A 22,515-nucleotide genomic window follows, 5' to 3' on the forward strand; every position below is an offset into this window, starting at 1 on the left:
TAGCTTGGATTGCCTAGATTTATTTGGGACACTATGCTGCTTGATTGGGACAGGAGACTGTTTGTCAAACAATGTCCAAAAAGCATCAGTTGCATACATTTGTGTTCAAAATGAAATGATTTTTGCCACTGATAGTTGGCAAGAAATGAGCAGTAGAACAACTCAGAACTGTTTTGCTCACTGCAGTGTCAAGCATTCAGGCTTGGAGATGCCAGGTATGCCTGTGAGTGAAAATTAAATGATTTCACTACTTCAACAAGTTAGGACCTATGAAGACTTTGAAAGGTATGGACAATCATCTTGAATGTTACAATGAAAATGAAGATTTGGAGGGTGCGATTGTCCAAAGCATTTCCTGAAGGAAGTCCATTATCTGCATTGGGTGTCTGCACTCATTTTGTTTGTTTACAGTCAGTCAAAAGAACATGGCAGCAGACACTGGATGAATCCCTCCGTTGATAACCATTTGGAACTAATACACAGTTTTATAGTACTGTAGTAGAATAGGTAGATTACTAATTTTAACTATTACCATGAAATTTCGGCTAATTAGGGCAGCCGCTTTATTGGGCCAAAATGTACTGTTCCCACTGAGTCCCAATTAACCAGAATCCACTGTATGAAGAATTACCATAAAGAGTTTGAGCGTAATAATGAAGGTAGAAGATTTTAATGAAAAGGAAAATAGATGCACAGATATGAAGAAAACTGATTCATTTGACACCCATGATTCAGACAATAATTATGGCTGGACAAAATTTTATTTAAATCAATCTACAGGAGATTAATGTCATAAGTCATGATTGTGTGCAGTTATTGAACCACTCAATAATCATCCTGAGACAGAAGTAAAATGTAGAGTTTATATTATGCAGTGTTTACATACCAAGAAATTAATGCAATACAGAGGTTAGACTTGACATAAAAATACATTTTCTCTTGCAGTACACAAAATTAACAGTAAACAGCATAAAAGGTCACAAAAATACAAATATACAATCTAAAAGTTTTAGTCTTTTTTCTAGAAAAATGGTTACAAAACACAACAAAATATAGATTAATGCTTTCAAGGATGCTGTTAGGAATGCAGTGATTCTAACATTGAGATATGACCAATACCTATGGAGCTAGAGCAATATTCTAAGCCTGATATTGAAGCTATATTAGCTTTTGCAGAACTTTCAATCTGGCCATTTCTACAGATAAAAATGCTGCAAAATGACTTTAGAAAATCACAAACCAAATTTTGTTTTCTAAACAGAATGCACGATAAATTATTTAATTGGTTTTGGATAAGCTAAAAGGGAAAAAAAGTATTGTTAGGCATTGGAATTGGGTTAAAACTTCCAAACCTTCTACAATAACATCAGCAACTTAAATGTTCATGAAATATCTGTGCGAAACAATTAAAATTTACACTAGATTCCAACATTTGTGCATCTCCTCATCGTGCATTGTAAGTTAAATTATAACATCTCTCAAACACACAAAAACACAAATAATGCAAGGAATGTCTCCTTAGTATACATATTACTGTGTGCAAGGTCACTTGAAATGTCATAATATTGTTATAGGTATTGATCAAATCCTATTAGGAAAGAGCACTTAATTCACCAAATGTATACAACATCCATGAACAAATTGATAAAGCTGAAGCAAATTCTATATTGCAAAATTTGAATTGAAATGCATTACCATTTGTACATTGTGATATTACCAAGGACATCAGTGTATATGTGCATATGACAAAAATGAGCAAAGGTTTTATTTTTAAACTATGGCTGTCATAGTTTCATTTAAAATAAAACCTTTGCTCATTTTTGTCATATACACATATCTACTGATGTTTTTACATTTTATCTCAACAGTAATAAAACATCCTGAAATCGTTTGTTTGAATGCATTCTTGCAATGCATTATATATGGGATGTAACAATGCCAAAGAAAACTATAGCAGATGATGTATAGCTGAAATAACAAAAAAATTGAAATGATTCAGTAGGTCAGGCAGCATCTGTGGAATATTAATATTCTGAGCAACGATCACTAGCCTGAAATATTAAGGGAAACCAAAAATTCTGGAAAATTTTAGCAATCAGACTACATCAGTGAATGGTGAAACACTGCTGGTTGATAACATTTCATTGGGCGCCTGGCCTCCTTGCATTTCCTGTTTTATTTAAGATTTTCAACATCTTCAATATTTTCCTTTTAAAATTGTTTCTCTTTCCACAAAAGCTGTATGACCTGGTAAATATCTCCAGATTTTTCAACTTTTATTTCAATTCTTTTACTTCATTGGGGCTTTAATAGTTTCAGTAATAGTTTGAATATAATTTCAATCCCTACAGTTTAAATGTTGCACTTAACTGCTGTAGACATTGTAGTATAGAAAATGTGCAAATTTTGGAAAATGCAAATGAAATTCAGTTTTTGTAAAGCTAGCAGTGAATAATAAACACACATCTCATCTTTTGAGGAATGAATACTAAGGCTATTGGTCAACTGCAAAACCTAACTTTTGAATTAAAAAAATATTCCTTCCTTCCTCCTCACCTCAAGATATGTTACATTGTCTGCGTGTATAGGTTGTCTCAGCCAATCATATTCCAGAGAGACATAAATGATTTGCAATAACATAACTCCACTGCACTTGTGTATATATTGACTAACAAGATGCTCAATATATTTTAAGCTAATTTACTTTGATTTACATAATTTTTCTTCTGTTGACCTGCACAGATAAGTAAAAAAAAACACAAATAAATCCTGTCAGCATCCCTTCTGAGAATCTTAAACCAAAAATTGCTTAGTGTTATCTTTATACTGGGAAACAGATGACCAGTCTTGCCATAGGGAATAAATGTAATGAATTTTCTGTATGATCCATTAGGTGATTAATGTAAATAATGTTTTTAAGTTGCACTTAATACTTGGAATAAAAATTTATGTTGTAAACTATTGTACACATTTTTGAATATTTTAAGGTATACAAATTTACTGCAAATATTATTAAACACTACAAAGTTTTGTATGGGTGATTTTCAAATTCAGCAAGGTTATCTCATCAAAAGGGATACTGTCGACTTCAAATGTAAGTGCTGACCATCCTGACAAACATACCAACAGAAGATTGTAACACAATTCCCTACATAAGAGGTTAAATAGGATTATCTCCTTTATCAAATAGGCTGAAACTTCCATGCATTAAAAATTTCCTATAGCACAAACATATAAAACTAACATTTGTCAAACATTAATATACAACCAACAGAACATAATTGAGGAGGTAAAATTTACCAATTGTTTCAATTTGCACTTTTGATAATTTGATAAAATGTTCTACCATAAAAGAACTTTCTGTACATCTCAATGTAAATAATCTGCAAAATGAAAATGCATCATTCCAAGCAACAAGTTGCAAAACAAATTAAAATACCCTTATGTCCTGTTTAGAATTCACTTATTAGTTCAGGCCCAAATGATTAGTAGAAATCAAGTCACCAATCAAGAAATCAATTCTGAAAAACTGTTAAATCAAATGAAAATAATGCAAAGTTGAAATAGAAGTTTATTTTGTAAAATGTCTGACAAAAAATGCAGTCAGAATTAATACTGCATATCAGTAAGAGCCGACAGATTCTAAAACATTAAGTTGTTTTTGTTGCAGCCGAACAACAGAAAAGATGTAGTTTCTAATGGAGACATAAGGGGATTTTTATGTGAGATTTGGTTACAGCAGTTTTGTTTTACTTTCACACCCAGTGGTTGTTTTTAACAAGTATAATTTTGAAATTTACTAGACAATATCAAACTGCTTAAATCTTTCACTTTGGTATCATTCTTAAACTTTTATATTTCCCTTTTGCATCCTCCCATGTCAGTTTTGAGCACATGCAATTCCTATATAAATTAGAAATGCAGTCAGAGATATAAATACTGCATAATCCAGGCAGTCATTTACTTCCAGTGACAACACTAAAATTAAAATGTTCACAAAAGTGACTCCAAGTCTGTTACAGTTGACAAAGAGCTTTCATTCCCCCATGAGCATAATTAGACTCAATTACTGGTGTGCTACTAAATTTGCCACATTTCGGATTGAAAAATTCCTCTGCTGCAAAAAAACACTGCAGCCACCCACATATGTAAATACATTTGAATAAGTGTGTGCTAAAACACTCATGGTTCAGATTATGTTGCATTTTAAATTGGGAATTTGGGAGGTGAAATAAGGCTGGGCACCATCAAGGTTACTGGAGATGTGGTAGTTAATTTAAAATGCAAAAGCCAGCTCTTGTATATCCAATATGTTGTGCAAATATTAATGATTTTTCACAGCTACATGCATAAGTCCAATCCCCAGTTATTGAATGCACTCTGTTCCTGACACCACTGATCAAATACAATAGCTTCACAAGTAAAATAACCACAATTAAACAGATGAACATGAAAAATATTGTGCATAGGTTTCTCAATATATTTAAAATTTGTTATTAAATGCATACTGAACTATGAAAACCTAGTTTTTTTGAGAAAGTTTCAGCTAAACTGATGTTAGTTTACGGTCATGGAAGATTACATTTTAAATTTAAACTCAAAGTGCATAAACACAAGCTAATGTCATGTGAAAAGATCATCAGTATGCACAGCAACATCAGATATTACATTGGGCAGTTCAGTTAATAAGCTGGTATGGAATGATGCTCAAGGCATCAGCACTGTTAATTACATAAAAAGTGCTAGGTGACAAAATAAAATATAGGAAAACTACAGTAAATAAGTCATTTCAGCACTAATTCTACTTCAAATATTCTTTCATATCACCTTCATAAACGTTTAATAATTAGTTTTATGTTCTGGGATCCTCAATCAGCAACAGGATAAACTAATTTTCATAGTAGTGCACCAACTATTCTCCAAATCCCTCAGTCACATTTCTTCTTTTTTCTCAATACCATTTCAAATTTAAAATTACAGTTCACCTAATTGCAACTTCCTATTTTGTTTTTTTCTAATGGCAGCAACCTAGAAACAGCAGAGGCAAAAACAATACAACAGTGAAGTTTATCCTCACTACAACTGAATTTAAGCCAATTGATTCAGCTAACCTTTTTCAAATACCATGATTTTTTTTTTCTTAAATAAATCATGAACCACAACTAGGCACTCAAAAAAATCCAAAATTAAATACTTTTCTAAAACAAATGCATGCATAGAACTTGGGCATCATTCAACAAGGGAAGTAGTAGATCATAAGTACAGTACAGCACAACTTAATCAGTCTTTAACCACAGAGTTGATTAGTGGGAAGGATCATATTAGTTATATATTTTGCATATTTCACTAGAACCTGCCACCCATGGAACAATGGGCCTTCACCTTTGTGCATGCTATTATATCTCACTTCTGCTTACTCTTACACTAATGTTCAAAATTTCTGTTTAAATGGAAGTCAAATTCCAATTATAAATGCAAGTTCAACTTGTGTACAGATTTGAAACGTTGGTTATTTTAGGACATCATAAGATGAAGTCTCGACAGCCAAACCTATTAGAGAATAACCCTAAATATCAGTAACAACACACAGCAGAATTATTCAGCCTTTGGTACTCCAGTTGCTCACATATAAACTTAGGCTGTAGTTCAGACTAATTTAGTACAAAAACTCACAGGCACCATATAACACTGGTACTCAATAGTTTGATCCTCTTAAAAAGATGCAAAATAATGCTCTTAACATCTACTATCTCATTGATTGTATTTTTAGGTATCATTACCATTTAAATTACTTTAGATAGCTTAGATTTAAGAATAAGAAAATCAATACATTATTTGACCATGAGTGTTAAAACCAGGTTACACAGTTACACAGGTCAACTACCTATTTTATGAAAATTAAAATTTGACTTTAACGAAAATTGAACCAGGCGCAACAAACCTTGTGTTTACTCAGTTAAAGAACCAAGGCACACCTCACTACATAGAATAGTGATGGTCCCTTTAGGGATCTTAAACCAAGAATTCATACTTAATAACATGCACTGTATCTGGATAAGCAAAATGTATTGAAGCAAACCTCTGAAACTAAGATGACCAATTAATACAAGGTCAGATTTCATGTACCCTGTAAGTGAAAGTACAGCATCTTCACTTTTCATTATCCCCTGGTTTCTGTGATTATTACTGTTTTCCCAAATACTTGTACATAAATAAGTAATCATTTTGAAAATAACATTCAATAATTTTAAGTGATTATTTTTCATCAGATCATTATATTTAATGTAATATAAAATTTGCTTTGTTGTGAATGAAGTAAAACTAAAGTTTTTCAAATGGGGAAATGAAAATTAATTTTTGCTGCAAGTACTTTAAGAGTTTAATTTCTCATCCTTTCATAGAGGATCACCAAATGCAGAAAAAAACATGCAAGGCATGAAGCATCATTTAGAATTTACTAGGTATCTTTATGTTGTAAAAGGTGTGCAGCATTAGATCAGCTCTACTGCACTTCAAAAATATGAGCTGCTAACAGCATCCTCATTATTAAAGAAAAAATCATCTTGTCACACACTCCCTTGCTACTAATGCTTCAAAGGTGAATCCAAGCTCTTCTATTTTGCAAATTATTTGCATAAATTTTCATAAGTACATTTCAATACATTAATATAACTGGTCAAACACTGTCTTAGGTGGTGTGAAACTGCCTTAATTTACATTTCTCAAGTTACTTTCCAGCATTTGATCGTCCTTCTATTGAAAGTTTGACTTCCTGTGATATGAAGGATGGTCGGGTGGACATTTTTGTGTCCTCTGACTGAATACTCCCTCTTTGGAAAACCGGAGGAGACCAGCGACACTGGTAATCTGGGTGGCTGGGAACACCGGTGCTTTCAGAATCCGTGTGCAAATGCTGCATGACAGAGTCTTTAGAATAATTTCTAATCTCAGAGTTTCTACTTATGTGGACTGAAATCTCTGGAGGAGCTAAGACAACCTCTGATGTTGCCATGGTCCTTGACTCAAGAGCTGAAATGGTATTGATTGAAGATGTTGGCTGGGTAGAGCTCCTGCTAGAAGTTTGTGCGCTGAGTGATATACAGGTATTACCCACTGTAAGCCTTTGACATGAAAGTCCAAAGAGGTGTGCAGTGCGTTCTGGGCTACAAGAGGACCAACCCTGGCCAAATACAAAGAATGGGTGCTCTTGAGGGACCTCTACACTCACCTACAACACAGGAAAGAAAATCATAATGTCTCACTCCCACAGTAACACATTTCCATTCATGAAATAAAAATAACTTTATTTTTCCATGTTAACCACCCCCATTTCACCTTTATAAATACAAAACTTCCCTTCATTGGTCAAGTCGCGTTTCATAAGTGATTTAAACAAATACGCTAAGCATTACCATTTCACCCATTCTATGGGGCTCTGTTTGATATCCCAGTCATGTGAGTTATTGATTTCAAATGCTCTACCCTTAATACCTGTTGCTCATCCTTCTAAGTAGATAACTAATAACTATCCCAACTACAATTCTGCTTCAAGTCAAATGTTTGTCAGAAACTCTCTATCACATAGCATTGTATAAGTGCCTTCACTAGGATATCAATATTTAAAGGAACCAGGTCACCAACTTCTCAATTAGGGACAGACGATAAAAGCTAGCCTTGTAATCCCGTTAATGGAAATAAAGTGTAAATAACCTGGCTTGGTAACAGTTTTTATTCAATATATGTTGTATCATTCAGGTGATTACTTGTAACAGACTGTACTCACCTTTGATTTAGGTTCTCCTACAGAGAAATGGAGGGTGACATAGCCGGCCCGTTGGCTCTCCTCAATATCCATCAGTGTGCTGGAGTCAATTTTTAACCCAGTACTAATTTCTGCACTACGCACAAAGTCCTGCGCTTGTAAGTCTTCTACACGTTTCAGCTCCCCATTCGCTAACTGGATGATGGCACCTTTCATAAAGTGTGAAGGAATAGGAGCAGCTGGGGACTGCTGGACAAGGACAGGCTGAAGAACTGGTACAGAGGGCTGTGCAGCTGGAAGTGGAACCACTGTACAAACACTTGTTTGTGTATCAAGAGCCCTTTGAATTACGGGTTCTGTAGTTACAGCAGCTGTATTAACCAAGGAATTCCCAAGAGCAGGGGCATCAACAGGCATTAATATTGGCTGCCCATTGGCTAATACCATTGTTTTATGCAAATGCCCACATTGGTCATCCAGCATTTGCCTTTTGAGTCCTGGGGTAACATGCTGTTGAGCAGGCAGATATGGAGATTGTGGTAATTCTTCACTAGAACAAAACTCTGCAAAGTTCTTACCTGGAATGACTTGCAAATGGTGTCTTAATTGCTCTTGATTTTTGACTGAATTCTGAGAAACTTTCATAGTACTTAAGACTTCTTTTCTAACAACTACAGGACCCTCAGTTCCTTGAGCACTCAAACTCCCAACTACTTGCTGGACTTCTAGGTCTGTGTCCGGTGTACTCCTTTGTGCTGGAGAGGTAACCTCATTCCTTGGTTCCCTATGAGAAGGAAAATGGGGACTGCCTCTAGCTTTTTCAATGGGTGAAGAAGATAACTGCGGTTCTTTTCTGCCAACATTATGGGGTGCCTGAAGTTCTATAAATCTTTCTTGTCGTGGCCGTTTCTCAAAATTTTGATGGTTTGAAGCTCCTTCAATTCGGTTTGTTGAGACTTCCAATATAGCTTCAGCAATTTCTTTGTCTTTTGCCATCTGAAAGCTAAATCTATTGTTATGGGAAATATCTAGATTCGGTACTGCTGTAGTAAATGAGGCATATGATGGCGTTAACACCGAGGGTTGAAAATGAACCCTACCATGAGCCATACCTTGCAATGGTTCTGTTGCAGATAGGTGAGCCAGTGGTCCTTGTGGAGTCAAACTTTGTATAGGAGAACCAGTGGTTTTACTGTATGTTTCTATAGGAGAAGTTGTCTGTGGAGGAGGAGTAACAGCCTCAGCCATCACGGAAGGATACGAGACAAGATGAGAAAAATGAGAGGTGGGAATGCCCATGGTAGAAGAAATTAGAGGATTTGGCAGAATCCCATGAGACACATATGGTATTGTGTATGGAGCTCCTACAAATTGCAGTGAAGCATGGGGTAGCTGGGTGTAATGAACAGGCATATATGGAACCCCATGGTGTTGAAGAAGCGGAGATGCAATGCTGTAACCTGGTGACAGATGCCCCATGTTCACCAATGAATTCTGAGCATTTAATGAATTGCTTGCAGAAGGTACAGCCAATTTGTACATCATACTATACTGATCCACTGCAACTCCAGGTGAGCTTTCACCATTATCAGCTCTGACTCCACATCTCAGTGTTGTTTGATTCTCTTCAGCAGCACTTCTCGACCAATCAGCATCACTCACAGTAGTAATATTGGTTGGCAAAGTATTATTTTTTAAGACCTCCTCACCTCCAGTGCTATTCTGTAGAAGTTCTCGTTTCTTTGGTGGCAGGCATTCCTGATTTCGCTCATAAGCAGGTTTCATATTGTACTCTGGAGTATTACTTTTGCCTATAAATATCACCAAGGAAAGTCAATGGGAGAACAAAGATATTCTGGAGCTCTCCTCAAACCACTTGCTGACGGGAGCCTAACCAATCAATAGAGAAAAAGAATATGTAAATAACAATAAAACAAAGGGAAAAAATGCCTTTATAAAAAAAAGCATACATTCTCAAAGACAATGCTTTTTCAAATTTGTTCTATTGATAATCTGTAAATTGATAAAAGTAATAGCTGTAATATGCAGAGTCAGTATCAAGCTTCACTAAAATGATTTAACGTTATGCTTTAACTTCAATCATGGAATATGTTCTTTGGGATCTGCTCCACCATTTGATAAGCTCGTGGCTAACCTTCCAAATCAATTTCACTTTCCAGCCTAATCCTATACACATTCATTCCATTCGTTCTCAAAAAGACTATTGATATTAATCTTGAAAATGGACATCACACTACTCTGGGACAGATAGTTCAACTGATTAATAATACTTGAGTGAAGAAGCTTCTTTTGAACTTTAATTTCAAAATACCTTAACTTACAATACCCAATCACATTTTCACTAGCCAAGGATACATTCTCTCAGCACCTGCAAGTCCTCTCAGAATATTGTTTAAAAATAACCTTTCATAAAATACCAGACTATTTAGGCCTCTTAAAGGCTAGCTCACAATACCCCAGGAATCAATCTTGTGAAGCAACTTTGTAGTCACTACAATATATCCATTTTTAGTTAGTGTACCAAAACTGTCCATAATCACAAAAGGTTCAAAGGTTCATTTATTATCAAAGTACGTATGCAATATACAACTCTGAGATTCTTCTTCTCCAGATAGCTGCTAAACAAAGAAAAACCACGGAAGTCAGTTCAGAGAGAAACAGCAACCGCCCCACACAAAAAAAGAACACAAACGTCAAACCCCAAACTCCTCACCCCACACAAAATGCAACAAAAACATTAGAACATTGGCCTCCCAATCCCTCTTCTCACATACAAAAAAACCTCACAAAATGCAACAGGAACAAGAACATCAACCCTCAAATGTCCCTCGCCTGCAAAAAAGCAACATGAAAGAAAACACAGAATATATAAACCATAAGAAAAAGTTCATAGTCCAAAATCCATAATGCAGAAAACTCAGTAACATCCAACGGAGTCAAACATTGGCTCGTGCCCATCATTATGTGCTGTGGTGTATGATGTAGGTGAACATGGTTACTATGATTGCTCTTAGAAAATTGTTCTACAGAAGTGGTTTGCCATTGCCTTCTTCTTGGGTAGTGTCTTTACAAGACGGATAACCCCAGCCATTATCAATACACTTCAGAGATTGTCTGCCTGGCGTCAGTGGTTGCATAACCAGGACCTGTGATATGCACCAGCTGCTCATATGTCCACCCACCACCTGCTCCCATAACCCTGCTTGGGGGGATAAGCAGGTGCCACTCCTTGCCCAAGGGCGACTTGCACGCGAGTGGAGAGAAGGAGCGCCTCACACCTCCTTTGGTCAAGATGCATCTTCACTCTGCCACACAAGTACATCGATAATACATCGGCTATATAAAAGCTTTATATAATTGGACACTTCCTTGATTTTTCTCTTTTAAATCCCTTCAAATAAAGAGTAACATATCTCTTGCATTAGACCATAAGACATAGGAGCACTATTAGCCCACTTGGCCAATCAACTCTGCTCCACCATTCAGTCATGGCTGATTCTCTTTTCCCCTCCTCAACCCCACTCCCCAGCCTTCTCCTCGTAACCTTTGATGCTGTGTCCAATCAAGAACATATCAATTGTGCCTTAAATACACCCAACAACCTGGCCTCCACAGCTGCCTGTGGTAACAAATTACACAAATTCACCACCCTCTGGCTAAAGAAATTTCTCTGCATCTCTGTTTTAAATGGATGCCCCTCTATACTGAGGCTGTTTCCCCCTTGTCCTAGACCCCCCTCACCATGGGAAATATCCTTTCCACATTTACTTTGTCTAGGCCTTTCAACATTCAAAAAGTTTCAATGAGATCCTCCCACATCCTTCTAAATACCAGTGAATACAGACCCAGAGCCATCAAATGTTTCTCATATGAGAATGTTCCTTTTATTCCCAGAATCATCCTTGTGAACCACCTCTGGACCCTCTCCAATGCCAGCACATCCTTTCTTAGATGAGGGGCCCAAAACTATTCACAATACTCAAGGTGAGGCCTCACCAGTGCCTTATAAAGCCTCAGCATCACATCCCTACTGTTGTATTCAAGACCTCTTGGAAAAAAATGTTAACATAGTATTTGCCTTCCTCACTACCAACTCACATTATCCTTTAAGGTGTTCTGCACATGGATTCCCAAGCTCCTTTGCTTCTCAGATTTTTGCATTTTCTTCCTGTTTAGTAAATAGTCTGCACATTAATTTCTACTACCAAAGTGCATGACCATGCATCTTTCATCATTGTATTTAATTTGCAACTCTCTTGCCCATTCTCTTAATCTGTCTAAGTCCTAATGCAGCCTAGCTGTTTCCTCAACCTCACCTGGAATTGGGACCAAAAATAGAACGCTGGAAGAATTTAGCAGGTTTCAATAGATACATTTAATGTCAGAGATATGTATACAATATAAATCCTGAAATTCTTTTTCTTTGCAAACATCCACAGAAACAGGGGAGTGCCCCAAAGAATGAATGACAGTTAAACGTTAGAACCCCAAAGCCCCCCCACGCACAAGCATTGGCAACAACCCCACCCCCACCAGCAAAAGAGCATCAGCAGGCCAAACAACATGTGCACAGACAAAAGGCACAAGTTAGTGTTTCGGGTGTAAGAAAGTTACCATTTTAGCTATAACCAACTGCAGCAATTGGCTGTAATTGCTACAGATGAGGAAGGGTAGATATCTTTGATAGTGCAAGTATGATGCACATTACAGTGCCATCAATGTGTAAAAATATCAAAAATTAATGAAAATAACTTAATTTTATGATTTAAAAAAACCATATTAACATGTTAATAGAATTATATATTGCAAATTAAATCTATTTTCCAATATTTTCTACAAACAGTTTGCAGTGCCTGTCAAGTGGTAAAAATGTTCCAAATTGATCTTGGACTATTATCAAATTAAAACTGATTGCTCTGCTAATATTTTCATATGGCAATAGATGACCTCTATTTGTGTGCTTTATGCTGCATCTTAAATGGAGAAGAAAAAGATGGAGGGGTTTTTAGTGCTGTGGGGGTTGGGGGGGGGTTTAGTACCGAAGATGGGAATGCAAATGAAGCAATGATTAAATTTGGGGAAGATCTTATAACTAGAACAAGTGTTTCACGTAGATCACAGGTTCAAAAGGAGGAAAATGGGGAGGTGAAACAACTATAATTTAAAATGAAAATTTTAAGACTGAGTTATTACTTATCTGGAATCTAATGAAGGTCCACAAGCTTCAGGGTGGTGTGTGAATATGACCGGTAACATGGCAGTATATTTCTGGCTGACCACAAGCATATGGAGAATTGATTAAGAGACACTGGCCTGGACTCAATTTACACAGTCCAGTCTAGAAGAGGTTTGACAGCATGAATAGAGTCAGCTAATGTTACAAAGATAGAAACCTTGTCTGAAGCTCATTTCTGGGTCGAAGAGATTGTAAGATTATTCCATTTATTTCAGGTGCCCAGGAGAATAGGATTGAAGTTTTATACACATGCATTACATTCAGCCAGAGACTAATTTCCTCACATTTTCCCACCTGCTATTAAAAATGCTTTTCAGAGGAACTAGTTTAGAACAATGCAGGTCAGAAACCTGAGTTTGCCCTACAAAGATACACAGCATATAAAGAGTTACAACTTACCTGTGAAAGTGAATGAGAACATTGAGTGCTCAAAGCGCAGAAACGTTGCGTTTTCCAGCTTTGGCATCTTTCACCTTGAGGGCAGAGAAATAAAAATTAAACCCAAACATGGTTTGATATAAAGGATATCACATCTAATTCCTAGTTTTAGATTATATTAAAAAAAATAATAGGATGAACAACCTCACATAATTAACCTTCAATTGTTTAATATTTAAATTATGTAAATAATTCTATCAACTGAAGTAGAATCCACAAAACAGCTTCTACCATAAACCTAAAGGAAAACTAAATCAACGTACACTCAGTGACCACTTTATTAGGTACAGACCATGAACATACACCGAGTGTATATCTGTGGTCTTCTGTTGCTGTAGCTCATCCACTTCCAGATATGATGTGTTGTGCATTCAGAGAAGCTCTTCTGCACACCACTGCTGTAACACATGACTATCTGAATTACTGGCAGCTTCCTGTCACCTTGAACCAGTCTAGCCATCCTCTTCCGACCTCCTTCATTATACAAGGGGTTTTCGCCCACAAAGCTGCCGTCACTGAATATTTTTTGTTTCTCACACCATTCTCTATAAATTAGAGACTGTTGTGCTGAAATACTCAAACCACCCTGTCTGGCACCATGTCATTCTATGGTCAATGTCACTTAGATCACATTCCTTCCCCATACTAATGTTTAAACAACAACTGAATCTCTTGACCATGTCTGCATGCTTTTATGAATTGAGTTGTTGCCACATGATTGGCTGATTAGATATTTGTATTAACAAGCAGATGTACCTAATAAAGTGGCCACTGAGTGTATTTAATTTATACCATGTTAAATTATTTCAGCAGAACATAATAGTCTATTTGCAAAATTTAATTTGATTTACAAGCATACAATTGCTTTCATACACTAACGTAATATTCAGAAATTAATATTAAGTGAAGGAATGATGGCTGCAGTTCTATTGGTAGAAGGGAATGTAATTTGCAGGACAAAAACATTTATATAGCACCTTTAATGTAGAAATAGGTCATTAAACACTTCATTGGAATGTTATAGAGAGGATTTGAATCCAATTTTGATTGCCACATTTTAGAAAGAATGTAACAGTCCGAGACAGACTGAAGATAAGATTCACAGAATTGTTCCAGACATTAGTGATTTCAGCTATAAGACTGAAAAAAAGACACAACTAGAGTATTCTTCTTGGAGAAAAGAATGTCGGGAGGGGATTTGTTTAAGGTGTGCAGGAAAAAGCAAGAGAGGCAGATGATAAGGACCAAGGAACACACATTTAAACATTTGCCAAATAATACAAAGGTTTATAGGAAAATCATCTTTAAATTCAGCAATTACATTCTGGAACACATTGTCTGAAAGAGTGGTAGAAAGAAGGTCAACCACTGCTTTGAAAGAAAACAAACTCTTCAGAGAGAATCATTTGCCAGGATGGGTGAAAGCACAAGAGATTTCTACTAATGGAATGTCTCTACATTTGCCCTGCAAGGCAAATGCTCAAAGTGATAGGTTGTCAGCAGCATCTTGGAAGATGAAGAAGTGGTATAAAGTCAAATACGTTTTGGAAGGAACTATAGAATGAACAACCAAGGTAGCTGATAGCATGATTGACAAAAGTAGAAAAATTAATTTCACAGATGATAGACCAGAAACAAAAAGTAGAGATTTCTAGCAGAGCTGCATGGCTGGGAAAAAAAAACCTAGGTAGAGAAAAGTAAAGCCACGAGTAATTTGAAAACAAAAATTTTAGAAATGGAGACGTCATTCAACTGGGAGCCAAAGTAGGCCACGAAATACAGGGACAATGGGTGACTAGAACTCAGTTTAGGCATGGATTTTGGATGAGCTCTTATTTAATTAGGTGGAGTGAAGGAGACAAGTCAAGTGCTTAGTGGCACAGTCAAGTCTAAAAGTATGAAAGATTTTCTGCAAAGCACCAAATTCACAACATTCGTCAGTGATAAGAAGCCTGATTTTGATTCTTAAAAGTTTGTGGGAACATTTCAATGATGGGCAAGTGAAGTTGAGTGACATTTCTGCTTTGTTCAAGTCATTTCAATGATGGGGCAAGTGAAGTTATCTCCTTTGTTCAAGAGCCTGATGGTTGAGGGGTAGTAACTGTTCCTGAACCTGGTGGTGTGAGTCCTGAGGCTCCTGTACCTCCCTCCTGATGGCAGCATCGAAACAACAGCATTTCCTGGGTGGCGGGGGTCCCTGACGATGGATGCTTCTTTCCTGCAACAGGAGGACAGCATTTCTTGCAGATTTTTGCTCAGTGCTCAGTGGTTGGGAGAGCTTTATCTGTGATGGACTAGACCATGTCCACTACTTTTTGAAGGATGTTCTGTTGAAGTGCATTGGTGTTTCCATACCAGGCTGTGAAGCAACCAGTCAATACACTCTCCTCCACACAAAGAAGTTCACCAAAGTTTTAAATGTCGTGCCAAATATTTGTAAAATCCTAAGGAAGTAAAGGTGCTGCTGTGCTTTCTTCATAACTGCACTTACGCACTGGGCCCAGAACAGACCCTCTGAAATGGTAACACTGAAGAATTTAAATGTGCTGACCCTCTGATGAGGATTGGTTCATGGACCTCCAGTTCCCTCCTCAATAATAAATTCCTTGGTCTTGCTGACATTGAGTAAGAATCAGAATCAGGTTTAATATCACCGGCATGTGTCATGAAATTTGTTATCTTAGCAGCAACAATTCAATGCAATACATAATATATAAGATAAAAAATAAAAATAAAAATAATAAATAAATAAGTAAGAGTCTGTTATTGTCACAGCGCTCAGCTAGATTTACAATCTCCCTCCTATATGCTGAATTGTCACCTCCTTTGATTCGGCCCACAACAGTGGTGTCATTTGCAAACTTGATTATGGCATTGGAGCTGTGCTTAGCCACACAGCCATAAGTGTAAAGTGAGTAGAGCGGGGGGCTAAGCACACAGCCTCATGGTATATCTGTGCTGATGGAGATTATGAAGATGTTGTTACCAATCCGAACTGACGGGGGTCTGCAAGTGAGGATCCAATTGCACAAGGAGGTATTGAGGCCAAGGTCTTGGAGTTTATTGATTAGAGTTGAGGGGATGATGGTATTGAATGCTGATCTGTAGTTGATAAAGAGCATCCTGCTGCCCAGATGTTCCAGGGTTGAGTGAAGAGTCACCGAGATGGCATCTGCTCTGGACCTGTTGCTCTGGTAGGCAAATTAGTGTGAATCTAAATCGCTTCTCAGGCAGAAGTTGATATGTTTCATCACCAACCTTTCAAAACACTTCATTACTATGGATGTAAGTTCTATTGGTCAGTAGCCATTGAGGTAGGTCACACGCTCTTCTTGGGCACCAGAATAACTGAAGCCTGCTTGAAGCAGGTGGGTACCACACACTGCCGAAGCGGGAGGTTAAAGATCTCGATGAACACACCAGCCAGTTTGTCAGCACAGGTCTTTAGTACTGGCCAGGTACCCCTTTTAGGCTGGTTGCTTTTCATGGGTTCTCCCTTCTGAAGGCTGTTCGCACATCAGCCTCAGAGACCAAAATCATATGATCATCAGGGGATGCGGGAGTTTGTATTGGTTCCTTCATGTTTTGACGGTCAAAGAAAACATTGAACTCACTTGGAAGCAAAGCCCTGCCATCGCCTATGTCACTTGATTTAACTTTTTAAAGAGGTGATAGTATTCAAGCCTTGCCACAACTATCGAACATCCTCAATAAACCAGGAATACGGCTCTTAGTTTTCCTACTTTCATGAAAAAAAGATGGGAGTTGTGTGATATAATCCTGAATGCAATTTTTGTAATGTTCAAGTGTATTATAGAGTTGCTTTGTTATTCATCTAATTCATCAAAGGTGTGTTGAATATCTTCACAAAAGAGAGACTGGAAAATACAGTGGATATCAGTTAACTGGGACACATCAGGACTCATACATTTTGGCCCTAATTAGCTGAAGTTTCATGGAAATAGTTGAAAAGGTATAAAAATGACAAACTGCCATTTAACTGAGTAACAAATAATGTATTTAAATTAAATACAGAACAAATTAGAACACTACCACTACATTACTATAAAACTGTATATTAGTTCCTAATACTTAGGCTACATCCACACTACACCAGATAAATCCGTAACCAAAGCTTTTTCTCTTCATTTTTACCCTTCGTCCACACTAAAACGGTGTTTTCGTCCCCCAAAACCGGAGCTTTTCAGAAACGCTCTCCAAACTGTGTATTTTTGAAAACGCCGGATTGGCTGGATCAGTGTGGACGGGGTAACTGGAGACTTCTGAATTCACTCTCAGACGGCAGCACGCTATTTCATTGTTTTCTAGAATGCAACCTAACAATTTCAGACGCCAGTTTCGTTAGAAATATTACTCACCAAATACTTTGACCCATAACTTACTGAATAAGTAAGTATACTCACTTTGCCCTGTTTTCTGTCCTTGCTCGTATGAAGGTGGTTTACCTATTTATGCAAGTACTTCTCTGACAATAGATGTGTAACAGCCTAATGTAACATTGTATGGAAATACAAGATAACACTGATGCAGACATGTTTTATACATTTAACAAAGGGCTTTATTAATGCAACAGAGTTAATCAGTTTTTCAATGTTCGTCAGCCGGATCAATCTGTCCGTGAACTCCCTGTCGGTTGCCTCCGTATGCTCCAGTATTTGTTTTTTTTTTACTTTTAAGTTCTCCTGCGCGAAAGCCAACAGCTGTCCGTTGGTTTAAGTTTTTCTAGTCTGTAACTACACAAACGCGCACTTTTACGGTGAGATTCGACACCAAACATGTCACTTGTTTTCGGTAGATGTGTCCTCGGAGGAGATTCGCCGAAATTTCCGTTTCAATATGGATAGAGATATTTTTAAAAACGCATAGTGTGGACGCCTATCGTTTTTACGTGAAACCGGTATTTTCAAAATTATCTGGTCTAGTGTGGATATAGCCTTATTGACTGAAGAACTGATCCAGTGCACATTTCTGTGTTCTTTTGATTGACTGTAAAGGAACAAAGTTAGCACAGACACTTAGTGCAGATAATGGACTGCTTTCAGACAATGCTTTCGAACGACTGCATCCTCCAAATCTTCATTTTCATTGAAACATTCAAGATGATTATAAATACCTTCAAATTCTTCATAGTTCCTAACTTGCTGAAGTAGTGAAATAGTTTCATCTTCACTTCCGGCAGTTTCTGGCATCTCCAAGCCTGATTGCTTGAAGCCTCAGTGAGCAAACCAGTTCTGAATTGCCTTATTGCTTACTACTCGCCAACTATCAGTGACAAAAATCACTGCTTTTTGAACACAAACACGTGCAAATGATGCTATTTAAAAACAGTTCACTCTAAGTATGATGTAATGTCTAATGGCCACAAAGTGCACGCTACTGATGCTAGTTAGAAACTGTTCAGCAAGTCTCCTGTCCCAAATGAGCAAAGGGAACCCCTGCTACTTTCTTGATTCTTTTCTGTTCTTTTAAGACTTGCCCCAATTAACCAGAATCCACTGTATGCATTTCTTGTCTAAGGTCTAAGTCAGAAGTCAAAAATATCTTAAAATACCCATGACCAAGGATATAGTTGGTGTATCAAGGGTTGGTTAAAATTGTCTTAAAATGGAATAAAGATAATTTTAACACATATAAACATATTATATGTTTAAAAATTAAATTATAGGTACAAGGAAGAGGCAATTTACAGTAGCCAACTAATTTCATGAAAATTCTATCACACTCTCATTGTCTCTCTGTTCTTATATAACTAAGACTAAGACTTAGATTCAAGTGATCACAAGTCCTGCAAGAGAAATGCAAAATAAAACTTACTTGCTCTGTAATTTATTCTTCACTCATCCTCAGAGTAACAAGTCATTTATGTTCCCACATATTTTTTATGACACAGGTGATGGTGATTTAGCCCATCCAGCCTAAGCTTGTTCCACTATTTAAAATGATCATGGCTGATCTATGCTGAGTTCACAACCTGTTCTGTGCCATTTATACACACCTCTCTATTCCTTGATTTATCAAATATTTATCTACCTCTTCTTGAAATACTTACAATGATGCAGCTTCAAGCACCACCAAAGGACAGAATTCCAGAGATGAACACCTACTGTGAATACAAATTTCAACATACTTCATTATGAACTGACCAGACCATCTGTAGTTTTCCTACCAATGAAAATATCTCAGTATCTATTTTGACAAGCCCCTCAAGACCTTTTTATGGTGGAATAATGTCATTGCCTATTCTTCTAAAGTTAAAGCAATACAGGCCCCAACTATCTAGTTGCTCTTTGCAGGAAACCGCATCATCCTAGGAATTAGTTTGATGGCTCTCCCATGGTCGTGATTTCTTTTTTTAAGGCAATGGGACCAAAACTCTTCTTAGTATTTAAAGTGAGGCCATACCAGAACCCTGAACAAATAAAAGAAAACCTCCCTTCCTTTTAACTCCAATCCCTCAATGCAAATCTAAAAGGCCGCTTGCTTTTGTAACTATGCGTTGGAGCAGCCTACGAGTTTACTTTGTGATTCATGCACTAGAACACCGAGTTCCCTCTGTACTTCACTCACTCGCAGTCCCTCTCCATTTGGATAAAAATCTGCCTTTGATTTCTCTTACTGAATTTTCTTGCTGTTCACCTGGCAGAGAATCTCACCTGGTCCCTCAACACCAGCTCCATAGTAAAGAAAGCCCAGTAGCGTCTCTACTTTCTGTGAAGGCTGAGGAAAGTCCATCTCCCACCCCCCATCTTCATCACATTCTACAGGGGTTGTACTGAGAGCATTCTGAGCAGCTGCATCACTGCCTGGTTTGGAAATTGCACCATCTCGGATTGCAAGACCCTGCTGCGTATAGTGAGGTCAGCTGAGAAGATCATCGGTGTCTCTCTTCCCGCCATCACGGACATTTACACTACACACTGCATCCGCAAAGCAAACAGCATTATGAAGGACCCCACGCACCCCTCATACAAACTCTTCTCCCTCCTGCCATCTGGGAAAAGGCACTGAAGCATTCGGGCTCTCACGACCAGATTGTGTAACAGTTTCTTCCCTCAAGCTATCAGACTCCTCAATACCTAGAGCCTGGACTGACACCTTACAGCCCTATTGTCCTGTTTATTATTTATTGTAATGCCTGCACTGTTTTGTGCAATTTATGCAGTCCTGGGTAGGTCTGTACTCTAGTGTAGTTTTTTTCTGTGTTGTTATTTACGTAGTTCAGTCTAGTTTTTGTACTGTGTCATGTAACACCATGGTCCTGAAAAAACGTCGTCTCATTTTCACTATGCACTGTACCAGCAGTTATGGTCGAAATGACAATAAAAGTGACTTGACTTGACTTGAAGACTTCCCCAAATGAAACTCTGACATCACACTTGTCCACAATAAACACTACATGCCAGCCTTTTGCCCACTCACTCAATTTATCTCTATCCCATTGCAGATTCACAGCCTCAAAATTACAATATGCTCTTCTACTTATTTTATATCATGTGCAAATTTGGAAACTTTACATACTGTTCCTTCCTCTAAGTCGTTAATGAAATAATGAACAACTAACTTTCAAAAACGCACATCGGTTAGGATTACATTCAGCTGTCCTAAATGATTAGCTCCAGCTCCTATTCTTCACGATTCTAATATCTTGCCAATATTAGCTATTTAAATGGCCTGTAGTTCCCCAACTTCTGCCTTTCTTCTTTTCTGAACAAGAGAATCACCTCCTGCCGTTGCTTGTAAGAAGTTTATACATTTACTCGTGACTGTATGGGTTTCTTCTGGGTGCTCTGGTTTCCTCTACCAGTCCAAAGACGCACAGTTGGTAGGTTAATTGGTCATTGTGACTTGAAGGGCCGAAAGGGGCTGTTCCACACTGCCTCTCAATAAATAAATAAATTGGCTTCTTTTCTTCTAGCATCCTCCCAGAGTTGAGCAAGTTATCAAAAAATTGAAGCAATGGATCAACCATCTCTGCAGCCACTCCCTTTAAAACCCTAGTCCACTGGGTCCAGGCTAATTTGTCTGCCTTTAGTCTCCCACCACACTTTGACTTTCTCAATACTTTATCCGTTATAATGAGGATTTAAAAAAGTTTTAGCATGTTATTTGAAGTTAGCTTGTCTGATATTTTCAGGATCATTGGAATGTGTTCCATGGTGAAGAGTCAAGTAAAATATATTATTCAACATATTGCACTTTCTTTGTTTGCTTGCGTTATTAATTCACCAGCCTTGTTTTCTCGAGGCTCCACGTTACCTGGGCTTCCGGGTCCCTATTGGTATATCTCTTACAGTTTGTTTTTATACTACATGCAAGTTTTCTCGCAAAATTAATTTTCTCCTTTCTTATGAGCTTTTAGATATTCTGCTGCCGGATCCTATAAGTTCCAAGACTAGTCTACTACCAGTCTTTACCACTTCTGTATACCATACTCTCCAATTTAACATTGCCCTTTCTCCTTTGTTAAGCATGCCTCTTTCTGAAAGAGTCCTCCTTTTTGATTGGGATGAACTCTAGCTGGTTGAGTATCTCCCAGTGTTCCTCTACTTACCCGTCTCTTAATCCCATGCTGATTATTCACTCCATTTAGCAATTCTTCCCTCAAACAATTACCATTATTCTTGTGTAAATTGACAAGCTGATTATGGACTGACAGTGTTCATTATCAAACTGCACTTTGAATTCTTTCATATTGTGGTCAGTACCCTCAGGGAACTCTTTAACCAGAAGGTCCCTCATTAATCCGTCCTCATTACATCACATCAAAACTAAACTTTCCTGTCCTGAATAGACTATAAAAAGCAAACCCTGACATATTCCACAAACTCTTCTTCAACAATGCCCTTGTAAGTAGCTAATTAATTTACCGGCATGTCTTGGAAGTAAACAGTAGCATTGAGGGCAAGCCTATTCAGAAACGTGGGAGAACATGCAAATTTCTACTCAGACAGTGCCCAATATCAGGATCAAAGCCGAGACCCTGGAGCAATGCAACAGCAACACCTAGGTTGGATACAAATCATCCTCATTGGCCCCA

General features: G+C 37.5%; 1 protein-coding gene across 1 annotated transcript in view; it reads right to left on the reverse strand.

Moving 5' to 3' along the window:
* Positions 1-742: 742 nt before the first annotated feature.
* LOC140740756 (ataxin-1-like) overlaps positions 743-22,515 on the reverse strand; it is a 28,464-nt gene continuing 6,691 nt past the window's right edge. Inside the window, exons 2-4 of the mRNA XM_073070248.1 lie at positions 13,419-13,492; positions 7,784-9,652; positions 743-7,228 (exon numbers count right to left, since the gene is read on the reverse strand). Coding sequence (XP_072926349.1) covers positions 6,728-7,228; positions 7,784-9,547 — 2,265 coding nt within the window. The 5' untranslated portion in view covers positions 9,548-9,652; positions 13,419-13,492 and the 3' untranslated portion in view covers positions 743-6,727. The remainder of the gene's footprint in view (positions 7,229-7,783; positions 9,653-13,418; positions 13,493-22,515) is intronic.

The sequence above is a fragment of the Hemitrygon akajei genome, chromosome 17 (assembly GCF_048418815.1).
Source record: "Hemitrygon akajei chromosome 17, sHemAka1.3, whole genome shotgun sequence".
Lineage (NCBI taxonomy): Eukaryota > Metazoa > Chordata > Chondrichthyes > Myliobatiformes > Dasyatidae > Hemitrygon > Hemitrygon akajei.